The 12,679-nt window shown below is 47.5% G+C and overlaps 1 protein-coding gene across 1 annotated transcript; it reads right to left on the bottom strand.

Annotated features, from left to right (window-relative positions):
* Positions 1 to 9,789: 9,789 nt before the first annotated feature.
* LOC104616046 (synaptopodin 2-like protein) lies at positions 9,790 to 12,128 on the bottom strand (the record flags this gene model as incomplete). The annotated part of the gene is made up of 1 exon (XM_010284765.1): positions 9,790 to 12,128. A coding segment is annotated over one exon (2,339 nt), but the record flags the coding sequence as incomplete, so codon positions are not given.
* Between the last annotated feature and the right edge of the window lie 551 nt (positions 12,129 to 12,679).

The following is a 12,679-nucleotide window of genomic DNA, read 5'->3' as shown; positions in this document are numbered from 1 at the left end:
TTATTAATAGCCAATGGCCCAGAGGGCAGAGTCTCAGATAGCACCACTGCCAGCCCCGAGGAGAGGGGAAAGGAAAAGGTTGCTGCTCAGGCCTCCTGCAGTCACTGCCTCAGTTCCGAGGCAGTCCTGGACCTGGCAGTCCATAGGTGCCTCACTTCTTCCTCCTCTCTGTTCAAATAAACATGCCATTCCCCTTCCTCCTATTGCGTTTTAATGTAATTCATAAAACCTTCTTAGTATCCTGTTTGTCAGTAATACCTCAAGAGCTCTCTTGGGTCTTGCTCTATTTTACACCCTCTTTCTGCCCGCCTTCTCCCTGCCATCATTCAACCCAGTGTCCTCTAGGCTCTTACATGTAATTTCTAAAATGCCAGGCACTCAAATAATACATCAGAAAGCACAGAAGAAAAATAATTGTATACATGAATCAAGAAGTAGTAGGAAAACCACAAAGTCTAGAAAGCTGTTTACAGAGTTCTAGGAAGTAGCTGTGTAATGTGTGTGGGAAACCCAGCAGAATCAAATAGCAAGCAAACTAATTTCCTGATTCATGACAGAAATAGGGTTGATTTCCTGCATTTGGTGCAGCTTTGTACATCCAAATGACTCCCCTTCTTCATCTCCTGTTCATTACGAGGTGACTCTCTCTGTTTTTTCCCCCATACCCTGTTGGATTCTTGTTCTGGGATGAAGGGAATGTATCTCATTTTACTGGGTTACTCAAAGATGGACATACCTTTCAGCTTCTGTGTAAAGCAGAAATCCTACAGAAAGCATTGCCTTCCTATTTCACATTGAATTAAAATCAAGTTGTCCACTGAATAAACCTAGAGTCTAGTGAGGAGAAAAAAAAAACAAAAACCATGGCTGTGATTGTTATAGAAAATCATCTGCACAGAGAATTTCAAGCAAAGTTGATATAAAGGAACATCAGGAGGCAGTCATTTTCCCTTTTTCCTAGATTTTGCAGTTGGTTTTGACTGCACAAAATGCATATAAAACTTCGCAGTGTGATAAGTGGGCTGAAAGCACAAAGTTTTAACCCCCAGTGCTGTTTGGAAGATCCTGTGTAAGAGGGCTGTAACATACCTATGGGCAACAATCAGCCTTTAGACCCTGCTTGGAGTCAGGGCATGTATGGCAATGTCCTGGCCTAAAGTTTCCCATTTTTCTGTCGCTTGCATCCATGTAACAGCTATGTATATCTCAACATTGTCCCTGTAGCACAGCTCATATTCTCCCTCACTCGTATCTACTGTAACACTGTGTGCAAGCTTTCCACTATCCAAAGGAGTGCTGTGTCCTTCACTGAGCCCAGCAGATACACCGGAATGATCCATGGGGGCTAGAGAGCCCAGATCCTGCCCTCATACTCCCATGCTGGTGATCTAGGAGTAACTCCCTGGAGCTGTGCCAGTGTAAAACAGATGTAGGGGATAGCACAATTGAACTGTAAACACCCACTGCCTGCTCTGGGCACCATCACAGAGCTTCAGGCCTGATGAAGGCATTTACATCTGCACAAAGCTGGAGGGTGTCAAATACTACTATCACAACTGACCATCTGTCCACACTTCACACCCACTTTGCACGAGTGCAGGTGGCCACAGAGGAGCAGGTCTCTTCCTGTTGGCCAAGCCCTGCTCACTGCAGGTTGTACAAAGAGGAGTAGTTTTTCACCACGTTTATTTCTCTTGGATTGGTTTAGCACCATGCTAGGCATTTTCCCAGAGTGCCCAGTGCCTGCTGTGAAGTCCAGCTGTGCTCTTTGGGCTGCTGCTCTCTGAGTTCCCTCTGTGGATCCCTAGCGCAAAGGGCAAGAGGCAAGCAGGGTTAGAGGCAAGGCCAAAAACCTTGAAGTCCAGCTTCAAGGACTGATGGGAACCATGGCCTGATGGGAACAAAGCATTTGTATGCCAAGTCAAGGTCTCATGGTGGTGAGGAACCGGAAACAAGACAGGTTGAGCAGGCATATGAAGGAAAGTAAGCTAGGAGTAGAGAGTACAGGGCAGGATCTTTATCTAGGGCTCAGAAATAGTATCTGGAAGCTGAAATGATCAAATGGGGGGATTCTTTTATTCCCTAGATGGTGGTGGGTAGTATTTAGGTTCCTAGACCAATCATTGGACTCCTCAGAAACTCCAATAGTAAAATCTAAGGTTTAGACTAGCCTCTTGTCCAGGTTTTTCAGTGCTATTGTGCCTTTGGCTGTTGTCAGGCTCAAATTCTGAAGAGACCTGGGCCATCTCCACTTTGAAAGATGGTCCATAGGCCTCATTCAGTGCTATGTGAAGTCCCGTTCTTGAAAGCTGAGGTTCTATCTTTGCAACCCTGATCCTCCAGAGGTTATTTTCATCTGCATGTGCATATATACATACACTGGGTGAGACACAGGACTCAAGAGTGCAGCTGGAGTGTACTACACAGAGCCTGAGCCTTGAACCCAGAAGAGAGTTTATCCTATTAGTATGGCACCAGGGTTTATAGGGTGATTTGAATAAAGCAGTCTTGGGTCTGACACTTATGCACCAAGGCAGATCTTTTATGCACCGAGGCATAAAAGGAGTAGGAGAGATTCTCACCTCCTACTCTACCTTCAAATAAAATTATATGTCTCCATTTTCAGTTACCAGACTGAGGACTAAATCCTGCTCCTTTCTGCTCTCTATGAGAGAGAAATGTCTAGCTCACTAGTCTAGAAATGTCAATGATGGGTCTAGCAGAGACTTCACTTGTGCCCTGCCATGGTGGCAGGGTCAGCAGCTCAGTGCCTGCTTCTGCTGGGAATATTATCCCAATCTGCTATCTCTTCCATAAGTAATAATGATGAACTCAGCATAGATAAGAAATTAGGGCTCTTACTGTTACCTTACCCACTCATGCTACTCAGTGCTCAAAGTTTTAAATCATTACAAGCCTTGTTTGATGAGTTGTTTTAGTTGTGATTTGGTTTGCAGGGGGAGATTTACCTGCAGTGTGGTGACATTTGGTGGCTAAATTCAATCTTTGCTTGAGTACATGGAGTTTCCACTTAGGTCAGCGGGGTAGTACACGTGCTGCCTGTAGGACATTTCAGCACTTCAGGGAGGAGTGTTTAATAGGACAGTTTAAGGAACTGTCTCTATCTCACTGTGACCACCTCCCTCTTTCCAAATACACCCTTTGCTTAAGTGCCCTTAGGAACAGCCTGCACAAAGCTTTGCTTTCTCCGACTTGTATCTTCAAAATTGATTTATTTTTGCAGTGCATTCTTGTGCACCTAATTTCAAATGGTCTAACTTCAAATTGTTGATGTCTGCAAAATCATTTCAAGAGCAGCAGATGAGACCTGTGCTAGATGGACATAAGCAGTAGCTAAGACAAGCATCATCAGCAGGGCTATCTTCTGAGCACATTTTGATCATTGGAAGTCTGGCAAATAGCATTGGTCTGGAAAATAGCCTTCACCATTTTAATTTTCCAAAGATAGAGAATTAAACCTTGACCCTGCTCCCCTTTTTCCCTGGAACCCAGGACTGATCTATGCTGAAAGTATTCATAAGAAGTGAGTTTCAACATGATTCAATCTGTTCTGAAAAAGGTTGCAAAACTCTTGATTTGGCTTTTTTTGGTGTTGGGTTTTTTTATTTTAAAATAGATCACATATAACATTTGTTATTTTAAAATTTTTCATATATGCTTAATCTCTTCCACTTTTACACAGACATGAGGATGACTTGTCAGTAGTTTGTAGCATCACAATAGGAGAAACAGTTAATGCCAAGCTTCCTCCTGCCACTAAGTGGGCTTAATGCATGACGAGATGTAGGACTGGGACAGAAATATGTAGGATTTGATCACAGAGCTGGAGTGTTTGTTGAAATAGCTGGCATGCCCATGGTATGTTACTTGCTGGGCAGCTTGCTTGCCTGCGTGCCCCACATACTACCACCCAGGAAACCCCTCCAAGCTGCAGCAAGCCTCCCACTGCCAAAACTCCCTGGTATGAGGCTAGCCTTCTCCTTTGGTATGTGGGACTGAGTAACACCGTATGTGAACGCCAAAACAGGACAGATTAGGAAGAAAGGATTTCCTAAGATTTTAAACCCTCCAGAGTTACCACCACATCAGGCGAACGCCAAAACCCGAGGTAACTCGGAGAAGAACAGTGGCAACATCTAGTGGCCGTTGTAGCTATAGGCCTGTACTGCCTGGGAATAGTCTTACTCTTCCTACATGCCACACACTTGCCCTGCTGTGCTCTTTGCTGGATACTTCTCCTTATTTGGGGGTGGATATCCCCACTAGGCACCTTGCTATTTTCTGGTTTTTAACTACTCTCTGAGTAGCGCACTGAAGTCCAAATTCATCCCTAGCCTGCTGCAGAGCTGTTGAGTAATCCTTCGGCTTTGCTTTGGGTCTGTAACCTCAGGGCTGGCTCCTGTTCCACCTTTGAAAGTCTGTTTGTCTGGCTCCTTCTGACATGATGAGCTGTGCGAAGAAACGACTCTCACTTGAGAAGGTTATAGAGGTTAACAGGGAATTTAATCAGAGCCCTGGACACACCAACTGTCCTGCAATGTGTCACACCATCTGGAGTAGCTCGTAATCCTACTATGTCAGCTTTATTAGGCAAAACAAGATGCAGTCCTAATCTGCAGCCTGTGCATCTGTAGACTTATTTCTTTGGGAGCTGTGCTTCTGGTTGTGCAGAAGCTCAGGTATGTCACCAGCAAACATTGCTGCCCCTTTGTGTGTTTCCTGTCTGCAAATCAATCAGAAATATGCTGGATAGTCCCAAAACCCACCTCCAGACCATTGCATAAGGGACCCCTCCTTGTAATTAATCTGAAAAACATCCACAAAGTGATATATGGACAAGTGTCTAGAGTCTACAGTCCAATCCTACAGCTAACCCCAGTGTCTCCTGCAGTGCTCAGGAATTGCTATCCATGAGTGACATACGTCTGGGAAAGGCGACCTGCTAACACTTGTCCTAAACTGAGCACAATGAACCCCTCAGGACCCAGAAATTGAGTAGACTTTAACATGAATTGTGTTAGGGTTAGAGTTAGGATTAGGCTTGGAGCCTGAGGATACAATGGGATATATTTGATTTTCTGACTGACTTGTTTTTCTGATCTCTTGGTTAATATTAAGTTGAGTTGTTCAGTGTGAGTTTATATTTGGATTCACCAGAGCTGACAAACTTCCACTGATACCAGATTTACAAGCAGAGGGTAGGGTATAGGTTAGAGCAGGTTGGGGCAGGCCAGCTGGGGCTGGTCCATAAAGTAATTTCTTTACTCTGTCAGTAAGTGAGTGTTTTATAGCCTGTAGTACCAAAGCTTTGGATTTCAGTTAAGTTTTTGCTTGCATGGGGCTTTTTTAATTTTTAAGTCCAACTTAGGTGTTTTTATTGCTGAGACATCCCATCCTTCTTTGGGCTCCTTATATTCTCTTGTAGTTTGTCGGTAGTGCTAACTGTCTGTACTATACACATAGCAGTTACTTCTGGGTGCCAAGCAAGGAAGGTGACAAAACACTACATGTAAAGTGCATATCACAAGTTTATTCTTCTGCACAAACAAATAGAAAGTGATTATAATTGGGGAAAAAAAAAAAAAGACAACACAAAAAAGGAAAAAAAGGAAAAAAAGTATTTCCATAAACAAAGATGCCAACTCCGTTCTCCTTTTGGGGTCACATCTTCCACCAGACAAAGCACTGCTGCTGGGCTCCTATTTTCAGAGTACTGAGTGTCTTCTAGGAAGAGGGTCTGGTAGGGGATGCTGGATATTGTAGCAGAAAGGGAGCATTTTCTTTCTGAGGGGCAATCCTCACTTGCACTGTGCTCATGTCTGGCGATTAGTGACTCTTCATCACACCAGTCTCTTCCGAGATTCTTCCTCTCAACTGCTGCAGGATCTTGAGGTTATCTCTGACAAGTGTTCCCATATATTCAGAGGGAAAGGAAGCAAAGATAAACCCCCAGGATTGCCATAGCTGCAATATGTATGCTGCAGCATGCTAAAGAGGAGGGTTGGTGGGCAGTTTTAAATCAGAGCCCATGCAGACAACTTCAAATACCTAACAAGGGGTTTGGCCTACCACTGCAACTTGCAACTTAGCAGGTGGGAGCTAAAACTTGTCAAACAATGGTTTATGTCTGTGCTGGTTCAACAGCTCAGGAATTAGAAATTTGGAGAGGCTGAAGACAAACTTAGATGGTTCAAAAAAATTCCTTGTAACCTCACCTGTGACCTTTCTAACAGACCAGCCACAATATTTTCATGAGCAGACACTAGCAGAGCTGCTTGAAGCCAGCAGTAGTGCAGGTTTCTTCCTTATAGCTTAGCAGATGCATCTCAGTATTATTTCTCATCTCATGCTACTTGCAGCCACAGATCTTACTTGGGATACTGTAGGCCTCATCTGCAACACACTCTGCTTCTGCAGATCAAGTCCTGTGTCAGCATAGGATGCAGAAAAGATTGGGAGGGGCTGAGATCCATCAAACTACTTTGACTTTGCTTCTAAACATAGCTTTGAATCAAGGATGTTAGAAGTGAAATGCAGGATCCCCAGCCTCCTGGTTTCCTTGCTCTGATGTTTAATATTTGTTCCCCAATTGAAACTAACTTTTTTCATCTCCTACCGATTATATTATCAGAAATGATGGGCCAAATGCTGTTATTCCACTAACATGGGTCCTGAATTCTAACATTGAACAGTGTTTAGCCATCACTCCTTGGCTTGCATCAGTGTCTCCCAGAAATCTGCAGTGGGACCACTGAAATACTAACCACATGCAATCTTCCTTACATGCTAAAGCCAGACGTCTCTTTTTTTCCAATGGCAAAATGAATTTCCTGAGACACTCAGGCCCTGAGGGCACTTACCTTTAGGGGCCTGAGGGAGAGGGACACTGGAGTAAGATTCAGACTTTCTGAGGTTATTTCTTCACTGCAGAATTATCTTGAGCACCCTTTCTCTGGTCCACACAACCCCTCTCTACACCTGAGTTCAGTGATGCTTTCAACCTGGGCTAGCTTGTCTGTCTAAGGCTAGTGGCTAAAACCACTATCCAGTGACAGAGAGCGCTCCACAAGATGGACAGCTTTTGCTAGTCCATTAGTTCCTTCCCACAGCTTTCCTAGACAAATAGAAGACTCCATGTTTGGAAAGAATCACAGAGATTCTGCTTACTACAGCATAGAGGATTTTTTCCCAGAAATGCTGGCAATGCAATGCAGTACATGATGAGTGAGAAAGTAATCATCCAAGTTAGGTTTTGTAGCATAGCTGCTCCCCTTCACCAGAGCTAAGTGGATTCTGGTGATCTGAATTAACTCTGTGGTGGTGACTTGTCCTAAGATCTCCCCTCTAGGGCTTTCCAGGAACACATATAACCACCTCATCAGTTGAGGTTGGCTGCTCCTATGCCATACAACCAGGTGCAGCACCTCTTCTGGCTCAGCCATCCCTTTGCTCATTAACTCAAGGCATTCCCAAAGGTTTTCTCTCCATCCTCTCCTACGGCTGATAGTCTGACAAGTGAGGTGTAGGTGCTGCCCTCCTCCCTCCCCAGCATGCTCATCCTGTGTTTCAGGGCCCCCAAGAACGTACATGGCAAACACAGGCCTGCAGAACAAGCCTAGACAGAGCGTGGAGGATTCAAAGGCAGGACGGCGTATTACTTTTCCTTTTCTCTCCTTCTCTCCCTCCCAAACTTGTCTGGGACTAGAGCTGCTAGCTAGGTTCTCCATCCTTCATCTTCTTCGTGGGGGAGCACACACACAAAATCTCCAGGTGCTCACAGAGAAGCACCTTAGAGCATCCAAGAAAAAGTAGAGCCCTAGGCGTTTGTGAAAAGAGCTACACATTGTAAGATCCAGCTTCACAGAGGAAGTTTGGCTTGGACTTAGTATGAAACCACACTAGCTGCCCTGCTTACAGACTTGGCATCAGCCTCATTTGCACCCCTTTTTTTCTCCCCAGAACCTACAGTTTTGTACATCCAAAGTTTGTGCTCAGTCCAGTCAGAGAACGGCTTCTGCTTGAAGGAGAAGAACAGTCTAATGAGATGGAGATGTGTCTCAAGCAGGGCTATGAGACCCTCATCCTGCCTCCAGTACTCATTCCTGAGGGTTTAGCAAAAGGCTGGGCAACCCCTGTCCAGGAAGAGGTGGCAAGCCCTTTCCCTGCAGCTGCGGCATCTGCTGTGTTTGGGAGCCAGTGCATCAGAAGCAAAGTTTTCTTGGTGTACTTGTGGGATGACACTGTAAAAGTGGCTGCTGCAAAAGAGGGAGCACAGGTGGGAAGCAAATGGTAGGAGTGTGTGCAAACCAGAGCACAGATGACATGCACACACACATGCACAGTCCCTACTAATATCCTGAATTCTTCCTTGAGAAAGGGAATACTTTCTTCTTGTATGCCTTTATCTGAGGCTAGCCTGAGTCATTCAAGGAATAACCAGTCCTGTTTCCCCAGCATTGCCAGCAAACTGAACTCTGTATGTGTGTGTGAGTGCAGATCCTCTGGGACTCTCGGAGCACTTCAGACCCCAAGGATACTTACATCATTTAGTATGAAATTCTACTTGTGACTTTCTGTTTCCCTGTCCTCCGATTTCATACTGACAGCGTCTGTAAAGAGGCTCCATTTTCCAGCTCATCACAGAGTTTTCAGCAAATTTTATGTCATGACCCATTTCCAATCTAGCACACTTCTGTCCTAAACAAAAAGATGATGTGCAAATGCATATTCAGTCCTGCCTCCTTTTAAAGCCATCTGTACCTTCTCCCACGCAATCCTCCTTTGTACTTACAGCATCTGTATCCTGTTCCAGTGAGACTTAATGCTGCAGGGCCTTCCTTGCGCCAACCAGCCACTGCCTGAGCTTAGCTTTGACTTTGTGTATCCTCAAAAATTGGTATTTCCTTCTGCGGTTCCTCCAGCTTGTGATAGCCCCACCAAGTCCATTCAATGCCCCTCTTTGGCAAACTGCTCCCAGACCTGCTAACCATGTTTAGCACCAGCTAGGATGACTCTCCCTTTTACCCTCAGCCCTGGTGACTGGAGGAATGGGCACACACGGCCACCCTCCTGTGCAGGGCACACTGTCCATGCATGCATGTGCAAACACCCCTGCTCGCTCTGCTCTCTCGCCTCCTTTCCCATGCCCCTCCAGAGGGGAGTCTGGGAGAAGTGTCCAAGTTGAAGCCCCATTTCTATTTTCACTCCCTTCTGAGTGTTGTTGCTGTGTGCACGTGTGCTCGTGTGTGTGTGTGCACACACAGGTGCATGTGTACAGACTGACAGGCTTAGAGAAAAGCAGTCTAATGGGGAAGCTAGGGCTTCTGTACTGTAATCCCACCTCTGACCGTTTCTTCCTGGAGAGCTCTTGTCCCCCAGTCTTCCTCCATTCAGGGGCGACTCCAAAGCCCTTGGGAAAGGAAAACCACTACTGACTACATGTCCTCATGTGAGACAACCGCTGCCATTCACCCCCTCCAGAGGTAGGTTTTGCTGCTGCGTGCAAGTTCCCAATCTCTGTGTACCACACATGTGCCCTCTCTCCACATTCTTCCTCGTACTGTAGCCACAGCCAGTAAGCCTTGCCATGAAGCTGCCCATCTGAGACCAAGGGGAGGCTGGGGGAGATGGTGGTGCAGAAGGGGAGTAATTTTTTTTTTTCTCTTTTCTTCATTTTGTGTCACTCATCCCAATGTACTGAGCTGACATGAAAGACAAAACAAGCACTATCTCTGCAGGGCCGTGGACAGTAAGGGAGGGGTGCCTGCCTCAATGGTGGCCAAAGCTCGGCCTCCACACGTTGGCCTGCATCCCTGTTCTCGCGGCTGAGAATTTGGGCCTGGCCACCTGAAACCGAGAGGCTGAGGCTGTGTTTGGGGAAGGCCCCTGGCCTGCCTGACCAGGCTCTGGGGAGCTCTGGTATGGTTTAGGGGACTGGCTGAGCTCCACCTGGAAGGGCGCTGGTGTAGCGGGGGCAGAAGAGGCCATTTCTGTTCTCCACACTGGCTCATCCAATGTGGTGGCCGAGCGGGGTGCAAGCACAGTGGGTGCGAGGCTGCTTGAGGCTGGCATGGGAGCTGGAGTGGAGAAGCGACGAATCTCCTGGGTCTTGGCTGTTTTTACAGGGACCTGCTTGGCTGCCAGGAAGGATGAGCTAGCCTGCGGGGCCGGCTGACCAGGAGATTCCTTAATGCTGGGGTTTGGGGGATCCCCAAAACAGAACATGGCTGACTTTAATTGATAGGGCTGGTGGCGCATTAAATCAATGACCTTGATCCCTGATTTCTGGCCAGGTGCCTTTTTCACTTTGCTCTCTGCTTTGCTAGCCTGAGATTTGCTGGCTGCCAGGGGATAGAAAGGGGAATGCATTGGGTTGTAAGCTATTGGAGGGGGAGCCCGGATGTTGGGTGAATATTTCCAGGATGAGGGTAGAGAAGGGGAAGGAGAAGGGGTCCTGGGCTTGGACTGTGGCTTCAGTGTTGTCTCCACCACAAACTTGTCCATGCGGCTCTGGCGTTTGGCAAAGAGCTCTGCCCCCTTGCCTTTAAGCTGAGGCATGTCCTGGGCCCCATTTACCAGTCCAGCATCTTGCTGTTGAGGCTTAGGAGCCACTGGAGGTGGGGTCTTGAACTTGCGGCCAGAAGACTGCATGAAGTTGCAGGCCTCAGCACCCAGGCTGAGAAAGTCCTCCTCAGGCCCAGACTCAAAGCCTGCCCCAGGGTGGTCACCTTTTGGCTTCTCATCCAGGTTCTGCACCAGAGACAGGAGCTCAGGGTTGGGTGAATTCTTCTTCTTCTCCTCAATCTTACTGAACATGGGTTTCTTGTTGCCCCGCCGGCGAGCCTCCTGCAGAATGCCTGTGCGGGGAGCTGGCACAGCAATCCTCTGTTCCCTGGAGGTTAAGGGCTCAGAAGGAGGTCGTGGCATTGCTGGTGAGATGACAGGAGAAGGCTGCTTTGGCACAGACGAACTGCTTATCGTATGCTGTGACGGTGCTGGACTAATATACAAAGAAGAAGAGGCTGTTCCAGGGACTCGTGGCTGAGATGCTGCAGAGGCCACGTCCCCTCCTGGCTTTGAGGGACTTGACAGAAAGATAGAGGTGGTGGATGTCCGGGCAGTGCTGGCAGAAGGCTTAGTCTCTGGAGTACTTCCTCCCCCTCTTGGCTGTGACTCTGGTGGTGGTGTTGGCCTTCTTGGTGCAGGAATATACAGAGATGTGGAGGAGCTGACTGGACCGCGGTGTGTTGGCATTGGTGCATTGGCACCAGTTCCTGGAGCCAGAGGTGAGAAAGGGGGAACCACTGTGCTTTGCCCACCCAGACTTTCACTAGGTTTTTTGGGTGCAGATGGCCTGAAGATGACAGAAGATGTTGCTGCGCGTTGGCCAGAAAAGCCAGGCGTAAAGGGCCGTGCAGACCTGTTGAACATGCTCGTTGTGCTTGCAGAGAAAGGGTCGGGAGTGCTTGGGGGAGGCAGGAAGAAAGTGGGGCTAGGGGGAGCCAGGGGCTGAGTGGGGAGGGTGGCTGGCTGCTTGCTGGGCACTTGCACACCTTCCAGGTGGATGCTGAGGGGCACACTGTCTGCCTTCTGTGGCACAGGCATATCTCCGTTCACTGTGCCCTGCTGTGGCTGGGCAGCTGGGGCAATCTGGGGACTCTTCTGTGCCGGGACTTTCTCGATTGTGTACTTCCCAGCCCGTTCTCTCTGCTGCTCAAATAACCGTGCACCTTTACCTGAGGCCTCACTCAAACCTTTTTGCTTCTCTTCCTTCTGTTCAGAGTCAGACTTGGACTTTTCAATGTCCAGGTAAGTGTTGTCCCAGTCTGAGTGATTAGTTAGGCTTCGGGCATCAGAGAAACCTTCCTCATCAAATTCAGACTCACTAGTTGGAAAAACACCGTCTTCCTCCTCGTAGGAGCGGTCTTCATCAACACTCCCAAAGCTTACCAAAGTATACTTTTTGGCCCTCTGCCTACGCTTCTTGAACATCAGCACTCCCTTGGAGTGGGGGTTGGGTGCATCTGTCAGCAGGGATGCAATGGTTCTGCACTTGGTTTTGGCTTCTTTCACGTTCTTCTCTTGGATGCTTTCGTGGCGGTGGAGCTCTGCAAGAGACAAAAAGAGGCAAGCTCAGAGCTCAGCAAGAGGCTGGGTGGGCAAAGATGGACAGTGATAAGGCTATAGGTATTCTCATCCCATATGAGGAAATACACTGTCACCCCCTGCCCTTCATCTGGAGTATTGTGTCCAGTTCTAGGCTCCACAGTTCAGGAGAGACAGGGAACTTTTGGAGAGAGTCCAATCGAGGGCTACGAGGATGATTAAGGGACTGGAACATCTCTCGTATGAGGAAAGGCTGAGAGACCTGGGGATGTTTAGTCTGGAGAAGAGAAGGCTGAGAGGGGACCTTATAAATGTCTATAAATATCTGAAGGGTGTCTGTGAGGAGGAAGGAGCCAGTCTCTTTTCAGTAGTGCCCAGAGATGGGACAAGGGGCAGTGGGCATAAACTGTAGCACAGGAAGTTCCACCTCAACGTGAGGAAAAACTTCTTTACTGTGGGGAAAAACTTCTTTACTACCACCTCGGAGGGTGACGGAGCACTGGCACAGGCTGCCCAGAGAGGTTGTGGAGTATCCTCTGGAGATTTTCAAAAC

Source organism: Phaethon lepturus, unplaced genomic scaffold (assembly GCF_000687285.1).
Source record: "Phaethon lepturus isolate BGI_N335 unplaced genomic scaffold, ASM68728v1 scaffold52373, whole genome shotgun sequence".
NCBI classification, from domain to species: Eukaryota; Metazoa; Chordata; class Aves; order Phaethontiformes; family Phaethontidae; genus Phaethon; species Phaethon lepturus.
The sequence above is the reverse complement of the archived record's forward strand: the minus strand, read 5'-3'. Positions and strand labels throughout refer to the sequence as shown.